At 44.3% G+C, this 27,375-nt stretch overlaps 1 protein-coding gene across 1 annotated transcript in view; it reads left to right on the top strand.

Annotated features, from left to right (window-relative positions):
• Positions 1-26,791, top strand: part of corin (corin, serine peptidase) — a 143,910-nt gene extending 117,119 nt beyond the window's left edge. Inside the window, exons 14-22 of the mRNA XM_036958423.1 lie at positions 5,296-5,409; positions 5,595-5,705; positions 10,187-10,304; positions 11,595-11,723; positions 12,809-12,858; positions 13,195-13,369; positions 13,467-13,738; positions 20,235-20,368; positions 25,275-26,791. Coding sequence (XP_036814318.1) covers positions 5,296-5,409; positions 5,595-5,705; positions 10,187-10,304; positions 11,595-11,723; positions 12,809-12,858; positions 13,195-13,369; positions 13,467-13,738; positions 20,235-20,368; positions 25,275-25,460 — 1,289 coding nt within the window. The 3' untranslated portion in view covers positions 25,461-26,791. The remainder of the gene's footprint in view (positions 1-5,295; positions 5,410-5,594; positions 5,706-10,186; positions 10,305-11,594; positions 11,724-12,808; positions 12,859-13,194; positions 13,370-13,466; positions 13,739-20,234; positions 20,369-25,274) is intronic.
• Positions 26,792-27,375: the final 584 nt, after the last annotated feature.

Here is a 27,375-nt window from a genome sequence, read left to right as displayed (position 1 = left end):
TTGTATTAAACTACGGTACCCATAATGCTGTGTTCTCTCTAGGTTGTGTGGAGCGAGGTCTGTGGGAGTGGCTTGTATTAAACTACGGTACCCATAATGCTGTGTTCTCTCTAGGTTGTGTGGAGCGAGGTCTGTGGGAGTGGCTTGTATTAAACTACGGTACCCATAATGCTGTGTTCTCTCTAGGTTGTGTGGAGCGAGGTCTGTGGGAGTGGCTTGTATTAAACTACGGTACCCATAATGCTGTGTTCTCTCTAGGTTGTGTGGAGCGAGGTCTGTGGGAGTGGCTTGTATTAAACTACGGTACCCATAATGCTGTGTTCTCTCTAGGTTGTGTGGAGCGAGGTCTGTGGGAGTGGCTTGTATTAAACTACGGTACCCATAATGCTGTGTTCTCTCTAGGTCGTGTGGAGCGAGGTCTGTGGGAGTGGCTTGTATTAAACTACGGTACCCATAATGCTGTGTTCTCTCTAGGTTGTGTAGAGTGGGGTCTGTGGGAGTGGCTTGTATTAAACTATGGTACCCATAATGCTGTGTTCTCTCTAGGTTGTGTGGAGCGAGGTCTGTGGGAGTGGCTTGTATTAAACTAAGGTACTCATAATGCTGTGTTCTCTCTAGGTTGTGTGGAGCGAGGTCTGTGGGAGTGGCTTGTATTAAACTAAGGTACCCATAATGCTGTGTTCTCTCTAGGTTGTGTGGAGCGAGGTCTGTGGGAGTGGCTTGTATTAAACTACGGTACCCATAATGCTGTGTTCTCTCTAGGTTGTGTGGAGCGAGGTCTGTGGGAGTGGCTTGTATTAAACTACGGTACCCATAATGCTGTGTTCTCTCTAGGTTGTGTGGAGCGAGGTCTGTGGGAGTGGCTTGTATTAAACTACGGTACCCATAATGCTGTGTTCTCTCTAGGTTGTGTGGAGCGAGGTCTGTGGGAGTGGCTTGTATTAAACTACGATACCCATAATGCTGTGTTCTCTCTAGGTTATGTGGAGCGAGGTCTGTGGGAGTGGCTTGTATTAAACTACGATACCCATAATGCTGTGTTCTCTCTAGGTTGTGTGGAGCGAGGTCTGTGGGAGTGGCTTGTATTAAACTAAGGTACCCATAATGCTGTGTTCTCTCTAGGTTGTGTGGAGCGAGGTCTGTGGGAGTGGCTTGTATTAAACTACGGTACCCATAATGCTGTGTTCTCTCTAGGTTGTGTGGAGCGAGGTCTGTGGGAGTGGCTTGTATTAAACTACGGTACCCATAATGCTGTGTTCTCTCTAGGTTGTGTGGAGCGAGGTCTGTGGGAGTAGCTTGTATTAAACTACGGTACCCATAATGCTGTGTTCTCTCTAGGTTGTGTGGAGCGAGGTCTGTGGGAGTGGCTTGTATTAAACTATGGTACCCATAATGCTGTGTTCTCTCTAGGTTGTTAGAGCGAGGTCTGTGGGAGTGGCTTGTATTAAACTACGGTACCCATAATGCTGTGTTCTCTCTAGGTTGTGTGGAGCGAGGTCTGTGGGAGTGGCTTGTATTAAACTATGGTACCCATAATGCTGTGTTCTCTCTAGGTTGTGTGGAGCGAGGTCTGTGGGAGTGGCTTGTATTAAACTACGGTACCCATAATGCTGTGTTCTCTCTAGGTTGTGTGGAGCGAGGTCTGTGGGAGTGGCTTGTATTAAACTACGGTACCCATAATGCTGTGTTCTCTCTAGGTTGTGTGGAGCGAGGTCTGTGGGAGTGGCTTGTATTAAACTACGGTACCCATAATGCTGTGTTCTCTCTAGGTTGTGTGGAGCGAGGTCTGTGGGAGTGGCTTGTATTAAACTACGGTACCCATAATGCTGTGTTCTCTCTAGGTTGTGTGGAGCGAGGTCTGTGGGAGTGGCTTGTATTAAACTACGATACCCATAATGCTGTGTTCTCTCTAGGTTATGTGGAGCGAGGTCTGTGGGAGTGGCTTGTATTAAACTACGATACCCATAATGCTGTGTTCTCTCTAGGTTGTGTGGAGCGAGGTCTGTGGGAGTGGCTTGTATTAAACTAAGGTACCCATAATGCTGTGTTCTCTCTAGGTTGTGTGGAGCGAGGTCTGTGGGAGTGGCTTGTATTAAACTACGGTACCCATAATGCTGTGTTCTCTCTAGGTTGTGTGGAGCGAGGTCTGTGGGAGTGGCTTGTATTAAACTACGGTACCCATAATGCTGTGTTCTCTCTAGGTTGTGTGGAGCGAGGTCTGTGGGAGTAGCTTGTATTAAACTACGGTACCCATAATGCTGTGTTCTCTCTAGGTTGTGTGGAGCGAGGTCTGTGGGAGTGGCTTGTATTAAACTATGGTACCCATAATGCTGTGTTCTCTCTAGGTTGTTAGAGCGAGGTCTGTGGGAGTGGCTTGTATTAAACTACGGTACCCATAATGCTGTGTTCTCTCTAGGTTGTGTGGAGCGAGGTCTGTGGGAGTGGCTTGTATTAAACTATGGTACCCATAATGCTGTGTTCTCTCTAGGTTGTGTGGAGCGAGGTCTGTGGGAGTGGCTTGTATTAAACTACGGTACCCATAATGCTGTGTTCTCTCTAGGTTGTGTGGAGCGAGGTCTGTGGGAGTGGCTTGTATTAAACTACGGTACCCATAATGCTGTGTTCTCTCTAGGTTGTGTGGAGCGAGGTCTGTGGGAGTGGCTTGTATTAAACTACGGTACCCATAATGCTGTGTTCTCTCTAGGTTGTGTGGAGCGAGGTCTGTGGGAGTGGCTTGTATTAAACTACGATACCCATAATGCTGTGTTCTCTCTAGGTTATGTGGAGCGAGGTCTGTGGGAGTGGCTTGTATTAAACTACGATACCCATAATGCTGTGTTCTCTCTAGGTTGTGTGGAGCGAGGTCTGTGGGAGTGGCTTGTATTAAAGTACGGTACCCATAATGCTGTGTTCTCTCTAGGTTGTGTGGAGCGAGGTCTGTGGGAGTGGCTTGTATTAAACTACGATACCCATAATGCTGTGTTCTCTCTAGGTTATGTGGAGCGAGGTCTGTGGGAGTGGCTTGTATTAAACTACGATACCCATAATGCTGTGTTCTCTCTAGGTTGTGTGGAGCGAGGTCTGTGGGAGTGGCTTGTATTAAACTAAGGTACCCATAATGCTGTGTTCTCTCTAGGTTGTGTGGAGCGAGGTCTGTGGGAGTGGCTTGTATTAAACTACGGTACCCATAATGCTGTGTTCTCTCTAGGTTGTGTGGAGCGAGGTCTGTGGGAGTGGCTTGTATTAAACTACGGTACCCATAATGCTGTGTTCTCTCTAGGTTGTGTGGAGCGAGGTCTGTGGGAGTAGCTTGTATTAAACTACGGTACCCATAATGCTGTGTTCTCTCTAGGTTGTGTGGAGCGAGGTCTGTGGGAGTGGCTTGTATTAAACTATGGTACCCATAATGCTGTGTTCTCTCTAGGTTGTTAGAGCGAGGTCTGTGGGAGTGGCTTGTATTAAACTACGGTACCCATAATGCTGTGTTCTCTCTAGGTTGTGTGGAGCGAGGTCTGTGGGAGTGGCTTGTATTAAACTATGGTACCCATAATGCTGTGTTCTCTCTAGGTTGTGTGGAGCGAGGTCTGTGGGAGTGGCTTGTATTAAACTACGGTACCCATAATGCTGTGTTCTCTCTAGGTTGTGTGGAGCGAGGTCTGTGGGAGTGGCTTGTATTAAACTACGGTACCCATAATGCTGTGTTCTCTCTAGGTTGTGTGGAGCGAGGTCTGTGGGAGTGGCTTGTATTAAACTACGGTACCCATAATGCTGTGTTCTCTCTAGGTTGTGTGGAGCGAGGTCTGTGGGAGTGGCTTGTATTAAACTACGATACCCATAATGCTGTGTTCTCTCTAGGTTATGTGGAGCGAGGTCTGTGGGAGTGGCTTGTATTAAACTACGATACCCATAATGCTGTGTTCTCTCTAGGTTGTGTGGAGCGAGGTCTGTGGGAGTGGCTTGTATTAAAGTACGGTACCCATAATGCTGTGTTCTCTCTAGGTTGTGTGGAGCGAGGTCTGTTGGAGTGGCTTGTATTAAACTACGGTACCCATAATGCTGTGTTCTCTCTAGGTTGTGTGGAGCGAGGTCTGTGGGAGTGGCTTGTATTAAACTATGGTACCCATAATGCTGTGTTCTCTCTAGGTTGTGTGGAGCGAGGTCTGTGGGAGTGGCTTGTATTAAACTACGGTACCCATAATGCTGTGTTCTCTCTAGGTTGTGTGGAGCGAGGTCTGTGGGAGTGGCTTGTATTAAACTACGGTACCCATAATGCTGTGTTCTCTCTAGGTTGTGTGGAGCGAGGTCTGTGGGAGTGGCTTGTATTAAACTACGGTACCCATAATGCTGTGTTCTCTCTAGGTTGTGTGGAGCGAGGTCTGTGGGAGTGGCTTGTATTAAACTACGATACCCATAATGCTGTGTTCTCTCTAGGTTATGTGGAGCGAGGTCTGTGGGAGTGTCTTGTATTAAACTACGATACCCATAATGCTGTGTTCTCTCTAGGTTGTGTGGAGCGAGGTCTGTGGGAGTGGCTTGTATTAAACTACGGTACCCATAATGCTGTGTTCTCTCTAGGTTGTGTGGAGCGAGGTCTGTGGGAGTGGCTTGTATTAAACTACGATACCCATAATGCTGTGTTCTCTCTAGGTTGTGTGGAGCGAGGTCTGTGGGAGTGGCTTGTATTAAAGTACGGTACCCATAATGCTGTGTTCTCTCTAGGTTGTGTGGAGCGAGGTCTGTGGGAGTGGCTTGTATTAAACTACGATACCCATAACGCTGTGTTCTCTCTAGGTTGTGTGGAGCGAGGTCTGTGGGAGTGGCTTGTATTAAACTAAGGTACCCATAATGCTGTGTTCTCTCTAGGTTGTGTGGAGCGAGGTCTGTGGGAGTGGCTTGTATTAAACTACAGTACCCATAATGCTGTGTTCTCTCTAGGTTGTGTGGAGCGAGGTCTGTGGGAGTGGCTTGTATTAAACTACGGTACCCATAATGCTGTGTTCTCTCTAGGTTGTGTGGAGCGAGGTCTGTGGGAGTGGCTTGTATTAAACTACGATACCCATAATGCCGTGTTCTCTCTAGGTTATGTGGAGCGAGGTCTGTGGGAGTGTCTTGTATTAAACTACGATACCCATAATGCTGTGTTCTCTCTAGGTTGTGTGGAGCGAGGTCTGTGGGAGTGGCTTGTATTAAACTAAGGTACCCATAATGCTGTGTTCTCTCTAGGTTGTGTGGAGCGAGGTCTGTGGGAGTGGCTTGTATTAAACTACGGTACCCATAATGCTGTGTTCTCTCTAGGTTGTGTGGAGCGAGGTCTGTGGGAGTGCCCAGGTACCAGGCTGTGTATTAAACACTCTATGATCTGTGACGGCTTCCCAGACTGCCCTCTACTGAAAGATGAGAACAACTGCTGTGTGTAAAAACAATTTCATTTTTGTTTCATTTCTATAATGTGTTGAAGTCATTCGGCATAATAATGCATTTACTCATAAACAAAGGTTATTTATTGTCTTTTTAACGAGGTAGATGATTCTCTTGTAAAAGGACCTGATTAATGACAAGCTGTGTGAAACCTTTCTCTGTTCTCCTCTCCTCAGCTGTATGCAAGGACAACGAGCTAGCCTGTAGTAACCACCAGTGTGTTCACCGGACTCTGTGGTGTGATGGGACAAAACACTGTTCAGACAGCTCTGATGAGTGGGACTGTGGTGAGTCTCTCTGTTCAGACAGCTCTGATGAGTGGGACTGTGGTGAGTCTCTCTGTTCAGACAGCTCTGATGAGTGGGACTGTGGTGAGTCTCTCTGTTCAGACAGCTCTGATGAGTGGGACTGTGGTGAGTCTCTCTGTTCAGACAGCTCTGATGAGTGGGACTGTGGTGAGTCTCTCTGTGTTCAACCAGCTCTGATGAGTGGGACTGTGGTGAGTCTCTCTGTTCAGACAGCTCTGATGAGTGGGACTGTGGTGAGTCTCTCTGTTCAGACAGCTCTGATGAGTGGGACTGTGGTGAGTCTCTGTTCAGACAGCTCTGATGAGTGGGACTGTGGTGAGTCTCTCTGTTCAGACAGCTCTGATGAGTGGGACTGTGGTGAGTCTCTGTTCAGACAGCTCTGATGAGTGAGACTGTGGTGAGTCTCTCTGTTCAGACAGCTCTGATGAGTGGGACTGTGGTGAGTCTCTGTGTTCAGACAGCTCTGATGAGTGGGACTGTGGTGAGTCTCTCTGTTCAGACAGCTCGGACGAGTGGGACTGTGGTGAGTCTCTCTGTTCAGACAGCTCTGATGAGTGGGACTGTGGTGAGTCTCTCTGTTCAGACAGCTCTGATGAGTGGGACTGTGGTGAGTCTCTCTGTTCAGACAGCTCTGATGAGTGGGACTGTGGTGAGTCTCTCTGTTCAACCAGCTCTGATGAGTGGGACTGTGGTGAGTCTCTCTGTTCAGACAGCTCTGATGAGTGGGACTGTGGTGAGTCTCTCTGTGTTCAACCAGCTCTGATGAGTGGGACTGTGGTGAGTCTCTGTTCAGACAGCTCTGATGAGTGGGACTGTGGTGAGTCTCTCTGTTCAGACAGCTCTGATGAGTGGGACTGTGGTGAGTCTCTCTGTTCAGACAGCTCTGATGAGTGGGACTGTGGTGAGTCTCTGTGTTCAGACAGCTCTGATGAGTGGGACTGTGGTGAGTCTCTCTGTTCAGACAGCTCTGATGAGTGGGACTGTGGTGAGTCTCTCTGTTCAGACAGCTCTGATGAGTGGGACTGTGGTGAGTCTCTCTGTTCAACCAGCTCTGATGAGTGGGCCTGTGGTGAGTCTCTGTGTTCAACCAGCTCTGATGAGTGGGCCTGTGGTGAGTCTCTCTGTTCAGACAGCTCTGATGAGTGGGACTGTGGTGAGTCTCTGTGTTCAACCAGCTCTGATGAGTGAGACTGTGGTGAGTCTCTGTGTTCAACCAGCTCTGATGAGTGAGACTGTGGTGAGAACTATATACAGTTGAAGTCAGAAGTTTACATACACTTAGGTTGGAGTCATAAAACTCGTTTTTCAACCTCTCCACACATTTCTTGTTAACAAACTATAGTTTGACAGTCGGTTAGGACATCTACTTTGTGCATGACACAAGTCATTTTTCCAACAATTGTTTACAGACAGATTATTTCACTTATAATTCACTGTATCACAATTCCAGTGGGTCAGAAGTTTACATACACTAAGTTGACTGCCTTTAAACAGCTTGGAAAATTCCAGAAAATGATGTCATGGCTTTAGAAGCTTCTGATAGGCTAATTGACAGCATTTCAGTCAATTGGAGGTGTACCTGTGGATGTATTTCAAGGCCAACCTTTAAACTCAGTGCCTCTTTGCTTGACATCATGGGAAAATCTGAATAAATCAGCCACGACCACGCAGACAAAATAATTGTAGACCTCCACAAGTCTGGTTCATCCTTGGGAGCAATTTCCAAACACCTGTTCATCTGTGCAAATAATAGTACACAAGTATAAACACCATGGGACCACGTAGCTGTCATACCGCTCAGGAAGGAGAACCGTTCTGTCTCCTAGAGATTAACGTACTTTGGTGCGAAAAGTGCAAATCAATCCCAGAACAACAGCAAAGGACCTTGTGAAGATGTTGGAGGAAACAGGTACCAAAGTATCTATATCCACAGTAAAACGAGTCCTATATCGACATACCCTGAAGGGCTGCTTATCAAGGAAGAAGCCACTGCTTCAAAACCGCTATAAAAAAGCCAGACTACGGTTTGCAACTGCACATGGGGACAAAGATCGTACTTTTTGGAGAAATGTCCTCTGGTCTGATGAAACAAAAATAGAACTGTTTGGCCATAATGACCATCGTTATGTTTGGAGGAGAAAGGGGGAGGCTTGCAAGCCGAAGAACACCATCCCAACCGTGAAGCACGGGGGTGGCAGCATCATCTTGTGGGGGTGCTTTGCTGCAGGAGGGATTGGTGCACTTCACAAAATAGATGGCATCATGAGGTAGGAACATTATGTGGATATATTGAAGCAACATCTCAAGACATCAGTCAGAAAGTTAAAGCTTAGTTGCAAATGTGTCTTCCAAATGGACAATGACCCTAAGCATACTTCCAAAGTTGTGGCAAAAATGGCTTGAGGACAACAAAGTCAAGGTATTGGAGTGGCCATCACAAAGCCCTGACCTCAATCCTATAGAACATTTGTGGGCAGAACTAAAAAAGCGTGTGCGAGCAATGAGGCCTACAAACCTGACTCAGTTACACCAGCTCTGTCAGGAGGAATGGGCCAAAACTCACCCAACTTATTGTGGGAAGCTTGTGGAAGGCGACCCAAAACGTTTGGCCCAAGTTAAACAATTTAAAGGCAATGCTACCAAATGCTAATTGAGTGTATGTAAACTTCTGACCCACTGGGAATGTGATGAAAGAAATAAAAGCTGAAATAAATCATTCTCTCTACTATTATTCTGACATTTCACATTCTTAAATTAAAGTGGTGATCTTAACTGACCTAAAACAGGGAATTTTTACTAGGATTAAATGTCAGAAATTGTGAAAAACTGGGTTTAAATGTATTTTGCTGAGGTTATGTAAACTTCTGATGAAGCAACGTGTTTCCTGTCGTGTTTTTGAATGAAACGACTTAGAAATGCATTGAAGAGATTATTTCAGCTTTCCACTCATTCTCCTTCCATCTCCATCCATTATCACCCCACCATTCATTATCCCTCCATTATCACCCCATCATCCATTATCACCCCATCATCCATTATCATCCATTATCGCCCCAACCATCCTCTACACCACCATCCCTCTACACCCCATCATCCATTATCACCCCATCCATCCTCTACAACCCATCCATCCTCTACAACCCATACATCCTCTACACCACCATCCCTCCATTATCACCCCACCATTCATTATCCCTCCATTATCACCCCATCATCCATTATCACCCCATCATCCATTATCATCCATTATCACCCCATCCCTCCATTATCACCCCACCACCCATTATCACCCATCACTCCATTATCACCCCATCATCCATTATCATCCATTATCGCCCCAACCATCCTCTACACCACCATCCCTCTACACCCCATCCATCCTCTACAACCCATCCATCCTCTACAACCCCATCCATCCTCTACAACCCATCCATCCTCTTCAACCCATCCATAATCTACAACCCATCCATCCTCTACCACCCATCCATCCTCTACACCCCCATCCATCCTCTACACCCCATCCATAATCTACAACCCATCCATCCTCTACCACCCATCCATCCTCTACACCCCCATCCATCCTCTACCACCCATCCATCCTCTACACCCCATCCATCCTCTACAACCCATCCATCCCTCTACACCCCCATCCATCCCTCTACACCCCCATCCATCCCTCTACAAACCATCCTTCCTCTACAACCCATCCATCCTCTACAACCCATCCATCTTCTAAACCCCATCCATCCCTCTACACCCCCATCCATTCTCTACAACCCATCCATCTTCTAAACCCCATCCATCCTCTACAACCCCATCCATCCTCTACACCCCCATCCATCCTCTACACCCCCATCCATCCTCTACACCCCCATCCATCCTCTACACCCCCATCCATCCCTCTACTCCCCCATCCACCCTCTACAACCCATCCATCCTCTGCAACCCATCCATCCTCTACAACCCATCCATCCCTCTACACCCCCATCCATCCTCTACACCCCCATCCATCCTCTACATCCCCATCCATCCCTCTACACCCCCATCCATCCCTCTACACCCCCATCCATCCCTCTACACCCCCATCCATCCTCTACAACCCATCCATCCTCAACAACCCATCCATCCTCTACAACCCCATCCATCCTCTACACCCCCGTCCATCCTCTACACCCCCGTCCATCCTCTACACCCCCGTCCATCCTCTACACCCCCATCCATCCTCTACACCCCCATCCATCCTCTACAACCCATCCATCCTCTACAACCCATCCGTCTTCTAAACCCCATCCATCCTCTACAACCCATCCATCCTCTACACCCCCATCCATCCTCTACAACCCATCCATCTTCTAAACCCCATCCATCCTCTACAACCCATCCATCTTCTAAACCCCATCCATCCTCTACACCCCATCCATCCTCTACACCCCCATCCATCCCTCTACCCTCCCGTCCAGTCTCTCTGTCGGAGGGGTCGCTAGTGACCGTCTTCAGGACAGCAGTAGATTACCATGTCTGTGGGGATGACTGGACGATGGACCTCAGTCAACTGACCTGCTCTCAGCTCGGCCTAGGGTAAGGTCAGTAGTTATCTACGGCTACAGACACACGGCTACAGATACACGGCTACAGACACCCGGCTACAGACACACAGCTACAGACACCTGGCTACAGACACACAGCTACAGACACCTGGCTACAGACACAGGGATACAGCTACAGACACAGGGATACAGACACCTGGCTACAGACACCTGGCTACAGACATCTGGCTACAGACACCTGGCTACAGACACCTGGCTACAGACACCTGGCTACAGACACCCGGCTACAGACACCCGGCTACAGACACCCGGCTACAGACGCCCGGCTACAGTTATCTCCTGGTGTGCGTGTGGTTATCTCCTGGTGTGTGTGTGGTTATCTACTGGTGTGTGTGGTTATCTCCTGGTGTGTGTGGTTATCTCCTGGTGTGTGTGGTTATCTCCTGGTGTGTGTGGTTATCTCCTGGTGTGTGTGGTTATCTCCTGGTGTGTGTGTGTGGTTATCTCCTGGTGTATGTGTGTGGTTATCCCCTGGTGTGTGTGTGGTTATCCCCTGGTGTGTGTGTGGTTATCCCCTGGTGTGTGTGTGGTTATCCCCTGGTGTGTGTGTGGTTATCCCCTGGTGTGTGTGTGGTTATCCCCTGGTGTTTGTGTGGTTATCTCCTGGTGTGTGCGTGGGTATCTCCTGGTGTGTGCGTGTGGTTATCTCCTGGTGTGTGCGTGTGGTTATCTCCTGGTGTGTGCGTGTGGTTATCTCCTGGTGTTTGCGTGTGGTTATCTCCTGGTGTTTGCGTGTGGTTATCTCCTGGTGTTTGCGTGTGGTTATCTCCTGGTGCGCGTGGCTATCTCCTGGTGCGAGTGGTTATCCACTAGTGTGTGTGGTTATCTCCTGGTGTGTGTGTGGTTATCTCCTGGTGTGTGTGTGGTTATCTCCTGGTGCGTTTGTGTGGTTATCTCCTGGTGTGTGTGTGGTTATCTCCTGGTGTGTGTGTGGTTATCTCCTGGTGTGTGTGTGGTTATCTCCTGGTGCGTTTGTGTGGTTATCTCCTGGTGTGTGTGTGGTTATCTCCTGGTGCGTGTGTGTGGTTATCTCCTGGTGCGTGTGTGTGGTTATCTCCTGGTGCGTGTGTGTGGTTATCTCCTGGTGCGTGTGTGTGGTTATCTCCTGGTGCGTGTGTGTGGTTATCTCCTGGTGCGTGTGTGTGGTTATCTCCTGGTGCGTGTGTGTGGTTATCTCCTGGTGCGTGTGTGTGGTTATCTCCTGGTGCGTGTGTGTGGTTATCTCCTGGTGTGTGTGGTTATCTCCTGTGTTATCCTCCAGAGCCCCAGCATCAGTAATTCTGGTTCCAGACCCTCCCAGTGTTCCAGGGAGGAGGAGGTGGCTTCATGTTCACCCTGACTGGAGACAGAGGAACGGCTCAGCTCTACAGGGCCTACTGGAGAAGAGAGGGTAGGACCACACACACTTATATACACCCACCACGCACACACACACACAACCACCACACACACACACACAACCACCACACACACACACACACATACACACACACACACCCCACACACACCACACACACTTATATACACACCCACCACGCACACACACGCACAACCACCACACACACACACACCACACACACACACACACACACACACGCACACACACACACATATATACACACCCACCACGCACACACACGCACAGCCACCACACACATACACACACACACCACACACACAAACACATATACACACACACACACACACACACATATATACACACCCACCACGCACACACACACAACCACCACACACACATATACACACACACACACACATACACACACACACCACACACACACACACACATATATATACACACACATATATACACACACACATATATACACACCCGCCAACCACATGCACAGCCCCACACCTGGGGGGACCCAGAGAAACGGAGCCCCACACCTGGGGGGACCCAGAGAAACAGGGCCCCACACCTGAGGGAACCCAGAGAAACAGGGCCCCACACCTGGGGGGACCCAGAGAAACGGGGCTCCACACCTGGGGGGACCCAGAGAAACAAGGCCCCACACCTGGGGCGACCCAGAGAAACAGGGCCCCACACCTGGGGGGACCCAGAGAAACGTGTCCCCACACCTGGGCGACCCAGAGAAACAAGGCCCCACACCTGGGGCGACCCAGAGAAACAGGTCCCCACACCTGGGGGGACCCAGAGAAACAGGGCCCCACACCTGGGGGGGACCCATAGAAACGGGGCCCCACACCTGGGGGGACCCAGAGAAACGGGGCCCCACACCTGGGGGGACCCAGAGAAACAGGGCCCCACACCTGGGGCGACCCAGAGAAACGGGGCCCCACACCTGGGGGGACCCAGAGAAACGGGGCCCCACACCTGGGGGGACCCAGAGAAACAGGGCCCCACACCTGGGTGTACCCAGAGAAACGGAGCCCCACACCTGAGGGGACCCAGAGAAACGGACAGTAAAAGTGTTCTCTCTCTGTCTCCAGACATGCCTGTTTCTCCAGGAAGAGAGTGTCTCTACACTGCACCAAAGAAGGTGAGAGACAATGTCTGCTAGGTGGCAAAAAGTCTAACTCTCTTCCCTCCAGACTATAGCCTGGTAGTGTTGTCTACAGTCTAACTCTCCTCCCTCCAGACTAGCCTGGTAGTGTTGTCTACAGTCTAACTCTCCTCCCTCCAGACTATAGCCTGGTAGTGTTGTCTACAGTCTAACTCTCCTCCCTCCAGACTATAGCCTGGTAGTGTTGTCTACAGTCTAACTCTCTCTCCTCCCTCCAGACTTGCCTGGTAGTGTTGTCTACAGTCTAACTCTCCTCCCTCCAGACTATAGCCTGGTAGTGTTGTCTACAGTCTAACTCTCTCCTCCCTCCAGACTGTGGCCTGCGCCCGGCCGTGCGTCTGTATAAGCGTATTCTGGGTGGCAGGGTGTCCAGGCCAGGGAGGTGGCCTTGGCAGTGTTCTCTCCAATCAGATCCTAGTGGACATATCTGTGGTTGCGTCCTCATTGGGAAGAAATGGGCCCTTACTGTCGCTCACTGCTTTGAAGGGTGAGGTATTCTTTCATTCTTTCACTCTACATTACTCTGATCTCTCTCTTCTCCCTTCCTCACGTCTAACTTTCATCTTTCTTCCTCTCTTCTCCAGACGTGAGAGTGCAGACCTATGGAAGGTAGTCTTGGGCATCAACAACCTGGACCACCCGTCCCCGTACCTGCAGACCAGAGGTGTAGAGTCCATCATTGTTCACCCTCGCTATAACCGGGCCGTGGTCGACTATGACATCAGCGTGGTTGAGCTGGACAGGGAGGTGGAGGTTACCAGTTACGTTCGACCGGTGTGTCTTCCCGGTAACGGACAGTTACCGCAGCCTGATACCTACTGTTATATTACTGGATGGGGTCACATGGGTAACAGGAGTGAGTTTGATACCTACGGTTCACCATACATACTGTATATACACACACAGTAATACTTTCTCTCTATCACCATACATACTATATATACACACACAGTAATACTTTCTCTCTATCACCATACATACTGTATATACACACAGTAATACTTTCTCTCTATCACCATACATACTATATATACACACACAGTAATACTTTCTCTCTATCACCATACATACTGTATATACACACAGTAATACTTTCTCTCTATCACCATACATACTGTATATACACACACAGTAATACTTTCTTTCTATCACCACACATACTATATATACACACACAGTAATACTTTATCACTATCACCATACATACTGTATATACACACACAGTAATACTTTCTCTCTATCACCATACATACTGTATATACACACACAGTAATACTTTATCACTATCACCATACATACTATATATACACACACAGTAATACTTTATCACTATCACCATACATACTATATATACACACACAGTAATACTTTGTCTATCACCATACATACTGTATATACACACACAGTAATACTTTCTTTCTATCACCACACATACTATATATACACACACAGTAATACTTTATCACTATCACCACACATACTATATATACACACACAGTAATACTTTATCACTATCACCATACATACTATATATACACACACAGTAATACTTTATCACTATCACCACACATACTATATATACACACACAGTAATACTTTATCACTATCACCATACATACTATATATACACACACAGTAATACTTTCTCTCTATCACCACACATACTATATATACACACACAGTAATACTTTATCACTATCACCACACATACTATATATACACACACAGTAATACTTTATCACTATCACCATACATACTGTATATACACACACAGTAATACTTTCTCTCTATCACCATACATACTATATATACACACACAGTAATACTTTATCACTATCACCATACATACTATATATACACACACAGTAATACGTTATCACTATCACCATACATACTATATATACACACACAGTAATACTTTCTTTCTATCACCATACATACTATATATACACACACAGTAATACTTTATCACTATCACCACACATACTATATATACACACACAGTAATACTTTATCACTATCACCATACATACTGTATATACACACACAGTAATACTTTATCACTATCACCATACATACTATATATACACACACAGTAATACTTTCTCTCTATCACCACACATACTATATATACACACACAGTAATACTTTATCACTATCACCACACATACTATATATACACACACAGTAATACTTTATCACTATCACCATACATACTGTATATACACACACAGTAATACTTTCTCTCTATCACCACACATACTATATATACACACACAGTAATACTTTATCACTATCACCACACATACTATATATACACACACAGTAATACTTTATCACTATCACCATACATACTGTATATACACACACAGTAATACTTTATCACTATCACCATACATACTATATATACACACACAGTAATACTTTCTCTCTATCACCACACATACTATATATACACACACAGTAATACTTTATCACTATCACCACACATACTATATATACACACACAGTAATACTTTATCACTATCACCATACATACTGTATGTACACACACAGTAATACTTTCTCTCTATCACCATACATACTATATATACACACACAGTAATACTTTATCACTATCACCATACATACTATATATACACACACAGTAATACGTTATCACTATCACCATACATACTATATATACACACACAGTAATACTTTCTTTCTATCACCATACATACTATATATACACACACAGTAATACTTTATCACTATCACCATACATACTATATATACACACACAGTAATACTTTATCACTATCACCATACATACTATATATACACACACAGTAATACTTTGTCTATCACCATACATACTGTATATACACACACAGTAATACTTTCTTTCTATCACCACACATACTATATATACACACACAGTAATACTTTATCACTGTCACCACACATACTATATATACACACACAGTAATACTTTATCACTATCACCACACATACTATATATACACACACAGTAATACTTTATCACTATCACCATACATACTATATATACACACACAGTAATACTTTCTTTCTATCACCACACATACTATATATACACACACAGTAATACTTTATCACTATCACCATACATACTATATATACACACACAGTAATACTTTATCACTATCACCACACATACTATATATACACACACAGTAATACTTTATCACTATCACCATACATACTATATATACACACACAGTAATACTTTCTCTCTATCACCATACATACTGTATATACACACAGTAATACTTTCTCTCTATCACCATACATACTGTATATACACACACAGTAATACTTTATCACTATCACCACACATACTGTATATACACACACAGTAATACTTTCTTTCTATCACCATACATACTATATATACACACACAGTAATACGTTATCACTATCACCATACATACTATATATACACACACAGTAATACTTTCTTTCTATCACCATAAATACTATATATACACACACAGTAATACTTTATCACTATCACCATACATACTATATATACACACACAGTAATACTTTATCACTATCACCATACATACTATATATACACACACAGTAATACTTTGTCTATCACCATACATACTGTATATACACACACAGTAATACTTTCTTTCTATCACCACACATACTATATATACACACACAGTAATACTTTATCACTATCACCACACATACTATATATACACACACAGTAATACTTTATCACTATCACCACACATACTATATATACACACACAGTAATACTTTATCACTATCACCATACATACTATATATACACACACAGTAATACTTTCTTTCTATCACCACACATACTATATATACACACACAGTAATACTTTATCACTATCACCATACATACTATATATACACACACAGTAATACTTTATCACTATCACCACACATACTATATATACACACACAGTAATACTTTATCACTATCACCATACATACTATATATACACACACAGTAATACTTTCTCTCTATCACCATACATACTGTATATACACACAGTAATACTTTCTCTCTATCACCATACATACTGTATATACACACACAGTAATACTTTATCACTATCACCACACATACTGTATATACACACACAGTAATACTTTCTTTCTATCACCACACATACTATATATACACACACAGTAATACTTTCTTTCTATCACCATACATACTGTATATACACACACAGTAATACTTTATCACTATCACCATACATACTGTATATACACACACAGTAATACTTTATCACTATCACCATACATACTATATATACACACACAGTAATACTTTATCACTATCACCATACATACTATATATACACACACAGTAATACTTTATCACTATCACCATACATACTATATATACACACACAGTAATACTTTATCACTATCACCACACATACTATATATACACACACAGTAATACTTTATCACTATCACCACACATACTATATATACACACACAGTAATACTTTATCACTATCACCATACATACTGTATATACACACACAGTAATACTTTATCACTATCACCACACATACTATATATACACACACAGTAATACTTTCTCTCTATCACCATACATACTATATATACACACACAGTAATACTTTCTCTCTATCACCATACATACTGTATATACACACACAGTAATACTTTATCACTATCACCATACATACTATATATTCACGAACAGTAATACTTTCTCTCTATCAGCATACATACTGTATATACACACAGTAATACTTTCTCTCTATCACCATACATACTGTATATACACACACAGTAATACTTTCTTTCTATCACCACACATACTATATATACACACACAGTAATACTTTATCACTATCACCATACATACTGTATATACACACACAGTAATACTTTATCACTATCACCATACATACTATATATACACACACAGTAATACTTTATCACTATCACCATACATACTATATATACACACACAGTAATACTTTCTCTCTATCACCATACATACTTTATATACACACACAGTAATACTTTATCACTATCACCATACATACTATATATACACACACAGTAATACTTTCTCTCTATCACCATACATACTATATATACACACACAGTAATACTTTCTCTCTATCACCATACATACTGTATATACACACAGTAATACTTTATCTCTATCACCATACATACTGTATATACACACACAGTAATACTTTCTCTCTATCACCATACATACTGTATATACACACAGTAATACTTTCTCTCTATCACCATACATACTGTATATACACACACAGTAATACTTTATCTCTATCACCATACATACTATATATACACACACAGTAATACTTTATCACTATCACCATACATACTATATATACACACACAGTAATACTTTATCACTATCACCATACATACTATATATACACACACAGTAATACTTTATCACTATCACCACACATACTATATATACACACACAGTAATACTTTATCACTATCACCACACATACTATATATACACACACAGTAATACTTTATCACTATCACCATACATACTGTATATACACACACAGTAATTCTATCTCTATCCTAGTGGATACCGAAAGGTTGCAAGTTCAAAAACCCGAGCTGACAAGGTACAAATCTGTCGTTCTGCCTCTGAACAAGGCAGTTAACCCACTGTTCCCTGGTAGGCCGTCATTGAAAATAAGAATTTGTTCTTAACAACTTCTTAGGGCTGAGATCCCGTTAACGGGATCGATATGACAACAGCCAGTGAAAGTGCAGGGCGCCAAACAACAGAAATCTCATAATTAAAATTCCTCAAACATATAAGTATTTTATACCATTTTAAAGGTAATCTTGTTGTTAATCCCACCACAGTGTCCGATTTCAAATAGGCTTTACAGCGAAAGCACCACAACCGATTATGTTAGGTCAGAGCCAAGTCACAGAAAAGCACAGCCGTTTTTCCAGCCAAAGAGTGCAGTCACAAAAATCAGAAATAGAGATAGAATGAATGACTAACCTTTGAGGATCTTCATCAGATGACACTCATAGGACTTCATGTTACACAATGCATGTAGGTTTTGTTCGATAAAGTTCATATTTATATTTTAAAAATCAGTACGACGCTCAGAGACCAAACAAGCCAAAAAGATATCCTCCATATTGTGCAGTCAACAGAAGTCAGAAATAACATTATAAATATTCACTTACCTTTGATGATCTTCATCAGAATGCACTCCCAGGAATCCCAGTTCCACAATAAATGTTTGTTTTGTTCGATAATGTCCATCATTTATGTCCAAATTCCTCCTTGTTAGCGCGTTCAGCCCAGTAATCTTCATGACGCACGAGCAGACGCAAAGTCAAAAAGTTCTGTTACAGTTTGTAGAAACATGTCAAACGATGTATAGAATCAATCTTTAGGATGTTTTTATCATAAATCTTCAATAATGTTCCAACCGGAGAATTCCTTTGTCTGTAGAATTGCAATGGAACAGAGCTCTCTCTCATGTGAACGAGCGTCATGTGCTCGTGGCATTCTGGCAGACATCATTCCCCTCTCATTCGGGCCCACTTCACAGTAGAAGCATCGAATAAGGTTCCAAAGACTGTTGACATCTAGTGGAAGCCTTTAGTGGAAGCCTTAGGAAGTGCAACATGACCAATATCCCACTGTATCCCATTGTATCTTCAATAAGGGCTGAGTTGTGAGACGACCAACCTCAGATTTCCCACTTCCTGGTTAGATTTCTTCTCAGGTTTTTGCTTGACATATGAGTTCTGTTATACTCACAGACATCATTCAAACAGTATTAGAAACTTCAGGGTGTTTTCTATCCAAATATACTAATAATATGCATATATTAGCAACTGGGACTGAGTAGCAGGCAGTTTACTCTAGGCACCTTATTCATCCAAGCTACTCAATACTGCCCCCAGCCATAATAAGTTTTAATTAACTGACTTGCCTAGTTAAAAAAAGGTAAAATAAAAAAAAAAATATATATATATATATATATATATATATATATATATATATATATATATATACATACTGTATATACACACACAGTAATACTCTCTCTCTCTCTCTCTCTCTCTGTGTCTCTCTCAAATCTTGCTGCTATGACTGCACACTGTGGTATTTCACCTAACTCTCTTTCTCTCTCTTTCTCTCTCCCTCTCTTTCTCTCTCTCTCTTTCTCTCTCTCTCTTTCTCTCTTTCTCTCTCTCTCTTTCTCTCTTTCACTCTCTCTTTCTCTCTCTCTTTCTCTCTCTCGCTCTCTCCATAGTGCCCTTCAAACTCCAGGAGGGAGAAGTAAGGATCATCAGTCTGTCTCAGTGTCAGAGTTACTTTGATATGAAGACCATCACCACCAGGATGCTTTGTGCTGGATACGAGGCTGGCACCGTGGACTCTTGCATGGTGAGTAACAGGAGGAGGGCACTTCTGACTTTTTCCCCTCACAGCAGACAATAAGGCTAATTGACATATACTAGACTGGAGTTAGTCATCTACAACACAGCGCATTCGGAAGGTATTCAGACCACCTGATTTTTTCCCCATTTTGTCACGTTACAGCCTTGCTCTAAAATGTTTTAAATTGTTTTTTTCCTCATCAATCTAAAAAAAATTCACATTTATAAAAACTGAACATTTACATCAGTATTGAGACCCTTTACTTTGTTGAAGCACCTTTGGCAGCGATTACAGCCTCAAGTCTTCTTGAGTATGACGCTACAAGCTTGGCACACCTGTATTTGGGGAGTTTCTCCCATTCTTCTCTGCAGATCCTCTCAAGCTCTGTCAGGTTGGTTGGGGAGAGACTTTTCCCTAAGCCACTCCTGCGTTGTCTTATCTGTGTGCTCAGGGTCGTTGTCCTGTTGGAAGGTGAACCTTCGTCCCAGTCTGAAGTCCTTAGCGCTCTGGAGCAGGTTTTCATCAAGGATCTCTCTGTACTTTGCTTTGTCCATCTTTCCCTCAATCCTGACTAGTCTCCCAGTACCTGCCGATGGACAAACATCCCCACAGCATGATGCTGCCACCACCATGCTTCACCGTAGGGATGGTGCCAGGTTTCCTCCAGATGTGACTCACTGTTGGTTTCATCAGACCAGAGAATCTTGTTTCTCATGGTCTGAAAGTCTTTAGGTGCCTTTTATCAAACTCCCAAACGGGCTGTCATGTGCCTTTTACTGAGGAGTTGCTTCCGTATGGCCACTCTACCATTAAGGCCTGATTGGTGGAGTGCTGCAGAGATGGTTGTCCTTCTGGAAGGTTCTCCCATCTCCACAGATGATATCTGGAGCTCTGTCAGAGTGACCATTGGGTTCTTGGTCACCTCCCTGACCAAGGAAGGCCCTTCTCCCCCGATTGCTCAGTTTGGCCGGGTGGCCAGCTCTAGGAAGAGCCTTGGTGGTTCTAAACTTCTTCCATTTAAGAATGATGGAGGCCACTGTGTTCTTGGGGACTTTCAATGCTGCAGAATTGTTTTGGTACTCTTACCCAGATCTGTGCCTCGTCACAATTCTGTCTCGGAGCTCTACGAACAATTCCTTCGACCTCACACTTTTCCTTTAATGACACGACAGTCTTGGCTAAAAACAGCTGTCCTCAAGTCAATTGCAATCTTCTGTGATCGATCAAGTGTTTAAATTCCACCAACAAAACTAGATCATCACATTTTAAAATGTTCAGGAAACAATTCCAGGTCCACGGTGCTGAGTAACTAAAACTATTTCTACCATGACCTGTTCTAATTTTTGGTACTGTTAGAAGCAAATGAGAATGGGACCGTAGTTGATATTTATTTACTGACCTGACTAAAAAAGAACAGAGATGAAATGGCATTTTACCCAATATGACCTTATAAATCAGTGTATACCAGTGTTTAAGCCTACGCAAGGTCAATGACGACCAGCCAACAGCGCTGTAGAGATCACAATGATGTGTTAGACGTTTCTGATTTGTAATGAACCTGAGGGCTGCATGATACACTGAATCAAGTGCTCTCGGGGTAGTGGCTGAGGCCTGCATATATATAACATAACTAAAATCTAAAACCCACAGTAATGTACATCGTACCAGCTCCTTCCTGGCCTCAAAAGAAAAACAAGCCTTATGCCGGTAATAAAAATCTATTCTCAGTTTGAGCTTCCTTATCAAGTTCTCTACATGCACAGTGAAGCTCAGCTTATCATCAACCCACACACCCAAATATTTGTACACTTTAACTTACTCTATAGGATGTCCAGCCGATGTAGCGATGACATGATTAGTAATATGCCTGGCATTTGACAATACCATGCATTTTGTTTCCCCCCAAATTTAGAACCAGTTTTAAATCATACAGATTCTGTTGTATGATGTTAAATGCTCTTTGGGCATTTTCAAAAGCTAAAGATAAACTACTACCACTTGAATAAAGAACAGTATCATCTGCATAAAAATGAACGTCCTCTGTTTCAATAAGATCCCCAATGTTGTTGATGTACAAAATGAACAACAGTGGGCCCAAAATAGAACCTTGCGGAACACCTGAGTACACCTCTATGGACTCAGATTTACAACCATCCGCCATTACACATTGTGTACGATTTGATAGGTAATTTATAAACCAATCTAGAGCATGACCAGTAATTCCACAACATTTTAACCTTTGCACTAGGTCCACGGTGTCAAAAGCTTTCGACAAATAAATCAAATCAGACACACAATGTAACTTCTTATCAAGAGCACAGTGGCTGTCATTTAAAACCTTCAATGTTGCTGAAACAGTGCTGTGGCCAGACCTAAAACCTGATTGCATTCCATTTAAGATGTTGTATTCTTGGAAGTCGGCTTTTAGCTGCCTGCTAACTAAGGACTCCAGGACTATTTTCATATGGGTCGATATTTGTCAAGTAGCGAGGGATCACCCTCCCTCATGAGGCCGTACAAAAGCAGATCTCCCCTCCCTCATGAGGCCGTACAAACGCAGATCTCCCCTCACTCATGAGGCCATACAAAATCAGATCTCCCCTCCCTCATGAGGCCATACAAAATCAGATCTCCCCTCCCTCATGAGGCCGTACAAAAGCAGATCTCCCCTCCCTCAGGAGAGGCCATACAAAAGCAGATCTCCCCTCCCTCATGGGACCGTACAGAAGCAGATCTCCCCCTCCCTCAGGAGGCCACACAAAAGCAGATCTCCCCTCCCTCAGGAGAGGCCACACAAAAGCAGATCTCCCCTCCCTCATGAGGCCGTACAAAAGCAGATCTCCCCTCCCTCAGGAGAGGCCACACAAAAGCAGATCTCCCCTCCCTCAGGAGAGGCCATACAAAAGCAGATCTCCCCTCCCTCAGGAGAGGCCGTAAAAAAGCAGATCTCCCCTCCCTCATGAGGCAGTACAAATGCAGATCTCCCCTTCCTCAGGAGAGGCCACACAAAAGCAGATCTCCCCCTCCCTCAGGAGAGGCCACACAAATGCAGATCTCACCTCCCTCATGAGGCCGTACAAACGCAGATCTCCCCTCCCTCAGGAGAGGCCACACAAAAGCAGATCTCCCCTCCCTCAGGAGAGGCCACACAAAAGCAGATCTCCCCTCCCTCAGGAGAGGCCACACAAAAGCAAATTTCCATAACTTGGGGATTTCCTTAACATCAAGCGTGAGGTTATAAATACATATTAAGGGGGAGCAATGATGTCTGCAGCTAGGTGTAGGAGGCGGGGGTCTAGTTCATCAGGGCCAGGGGATTTTTTTCCATCAATTTCTTTCAGGGTTTTACACACTTCTGAAAAGGAGAACCTGGTGTACACAGGGGTGTCCAGTAAATTCATAGCTCAACCTTTGACCTATTCAAATAAACTGCCTGCATCTAGAAAGTACTGATTCAAGGCTTTCATATAATCTGTGTGTCGACCAACAATTGTTTAGGAAGCTGTGTATCTTTTCTGCACTCCAAACCCTTCACTACTTGCCAGAATTTGGATGGAGTATTTAAATGATGTGAAGTAGATTTCAGGTAGTGGTCTGCTTTCAATTTACGGATCATAGCCACACCCATATTTCAGACGTTTAAAAGCCTTTTAAACTTCTATCCAATCAATTGACTGTACCACAGGTGGACTCCAAGTTGTAGAAACTTCTCAAGGATGATCAATGGAAACAGGATGAACCTGAGCTCAATTTAGAGTCTCATAGCAAAGAGTCTGAATACTAATGTAAATAAGGTTATTTATTTGTAATACATTTGCATTTTTTCCCGCTTTGTCATTATGGGACTTTGATGTCATTATGGGGTATTGTGATGTCATTATGGGGTATTGTAAAGTCATTATGGGGTATTGTAAAGTCATTATGGGGTATTGTGATGTCATTATGGGGTATTGTGATGTCATTATGGGGTATTGTAAAGTCATTATGGGGCATTGTGATGTCATTATGGGGTATTGTGATGTCATTGTGGGGTATTGTAAAGTCATTATGGGGTATTGTAAAGTCATTATGGGGTATTGTGATGTCATTATGGGGTATTGTGATGTCATTATGGGGTATTGTGATGTCATTATGGGGTATTGTGATGTCATTATGGGGTATTGTAAAGTCATTATGGGGCATTGTGATGTCATTATGGGGTATTGTGATGTCATTATGGGACTTTGTGATGTCATTATGGGGTATTGTGATGTCATTATGGAGTATTGTGATGTCATTATGGGGTATTGTAAAGTCATTATGGGGCATTGTGATGTCATTATGGGGCATTGTGATGTCATTATGGGGTATTGTGATGTCATTGTGGGGTATTGTGATGTCATTGTGGGGTATTGTAAAGTCATTATGGGGCATTGTGATGTCATTATGGGGTATTGTGATGTCATTATGGGGTATTGTGAAGTCATTATGGGGCATTGTGATGTCATTATGGGGTATTGTGATGTCATTATGGGACTTTGTGATGTCATTATGGGGTATTGTGATGTCATTATGGAGTATTGTGATGTCATTGTGGAGTATTGTGATGTCATTGTGGGGTATTGTGATGTCATTATGGGGCATTGTGATGTCATTATGGGGCATTGTGATGTCATTATGGGGCATTGCGATGTCATTATGGAGTGTTTGTGATGTCATTATGGGGCATTGTGTGTAGATTCATGAGCAAAAAAACAACAATTGAATCCATTTTAGAATAAGGCTGTAACGTAACAAAATGTGGAAAAAGTGAAGGGGTCTGAATACTTTCCGAAGGCACTGTGTGCAATTTAGCAGACACAATCTTTCCATTTCAATCGTTAGTTTCTACAGGACCATTATGGTTGATATTATTCCTGTCTCTGTCCCCCAGGGTGACAGTGGTGGTCCTCTGGTGTGTGAGGAGCCTAGTGGTGGGAGCTGGACCCTGTATGGCCTGACGTCCTGGGGTAGCGTGTGTTTCTCCAAAGTCCTGGGTCCTGGGGTCTACTCTAATGTTACACACTTCACACCCTGGATACACCGACAGATCTACCTCCACACCTTCCATCTACACTGATACAGACAGACCTCCACACCTTCCATCTCCACTGATACAGACAGACCTCCACACCTTCCATCTACACTGATACAGACAGACCTCCACACCTTCCATCTACACTGATACAGACAGACCCCCACACCTTCCATCTCCACTGATACAGACAGACCTCCACACCTTCCATCTACACTGATAGAGACAGACCTCCACACCTTCCATTTACACTGATACAGACAGACCTCCACACCTTCCATCTACACTGATAGAGACAGACCTCCACACCTTCCATCATCACTGATACAGACAGACCTCCACACCTTCCATCTCCACTGATACAGACAGACCTCCACACCTTCCATCTACACTGATACAGACAGACCTCCACACCTTCCATCTACACTGATACAGACAGACCTCCACACCTTCCATCTACACTGATAGAGACAGACCTCCACACCTTCCATCATCACTGATACAGACAGACCTCCACACCTTCCATCTCCACTGATACAGACAGACCTCCACACCTTCCATCTACACTGATACAGACAGACCTCCACACCTTCCATCTACACTGATAGAGACAGACCTCCACACCTTCCATCATCACTGATACAGACAGACCTCCACACCTTCAATCTCCACTGATACAGACAGACCTCCACACCTTCCATCTACACTGATACAGACAGACCTCCACACCTTCCATCTCCACTGATACAGACAGACCTCCACACCTTCCATCTACACTGATACAGACAGACCTCCACACCTTCCATCTACACTGATACAGACAGACCTCCACACCTTCCATCTACACTGATACAGACAGACCTCCACACCTTCCATCTACACTGATACAGACAGACCTCCACACCTTCCATCTCCACTGATACAGACAGACCTCCACACCTTCCATCTACACTGATACAGACAGACCTCCACACCTTCAATCTCCACTGATACAGACAGACCTCCACACCTTCCATCTACACTGATACAGACAGACCTCCACACCTTCCATCTACACTGATACAGACAGACCTCCACACCTTCCATCTACACTGATACAGACAGACCTCCACACCTTCCATCTACACTGATACAGACAGACCTCCACACCTTCCATCTACACTGATACAGACAGACCTCCACACCTTCCATCTCCACTGATACAGACAGACCTCCACACCTTCCATCTACACTGATACAGACAGACCTCCACACCTTCCATCTACACTGATACAGACAGACCTCCACACCTTCAATCTCCACTGATACAGACAGACCTCCACACCTTCCATCTACACTGATACAGACAGACCTCCACACCTTCCATCTACACTGATTGGTATGTTAGTCCAGCGGCTTGCTATCTAAACTCGTAGTGAGCATGGTGGGTGGATGGGTTTGGATGTGGGTACGCAGACCCACAAGCCACAGGGGCACCTCGTGGTGAGCATGGTGGGTGGGTGGATGGGTTTGGGTATGCAGACCCACAAGCCACAGGGGCACCTCGTGGTGAGTTCCAGTTTTGTGTGTCCCCACCCCGTGACAGAAACGCTGAGAGAAAGAAGACAACGGGTGGAGAAGAACAACAACAACAACACCGGAGGAGTGTAAAACCAACGAGAGTGACGTTTGGTGATGCCCCTTCCTCTTCCTGTGGTCCCCCAACATTCCAAACAGGAAGTGAAGTGTATTTTGGGAGGAGTCTGGAGTCTGTTGGATGTGATGACGTCATCATCGCCACTCTGTCACACTTCTTACACACAACACACGTGTTGCACACACTTTACGTGACACACAGCCTCTCTCCCTCAACATGTGTTGCACACACTTCACGTGACACACAGCCTCTCTCCCTCAACACGTGTTGCACACACTTCACGTGACACACAGCCTCTCTCCCTCAACACGTGTGTGTGCTTAT

This window comes from Oncorhynchus mykiss, chromosome 21 (genome assembly GCF_013265735.2).
Source record: "Oncorhynchus mykiss isolate Arlee chromosome 21, USDA_OmykA_1.1, whole genome shotgun sequence".
Classification (NCBI taxonomy): Eukaryota; Metazoa; Chordata; class Actinopteri; order Salmoniformes; family Salmonidae; genus Oncorhynchus; species Oncorhynchus mykiss.
Note: the sequence above shows the minus strand (reverse complement) of the source record. Positions and strands in the feature narration are given on the sequence as shown.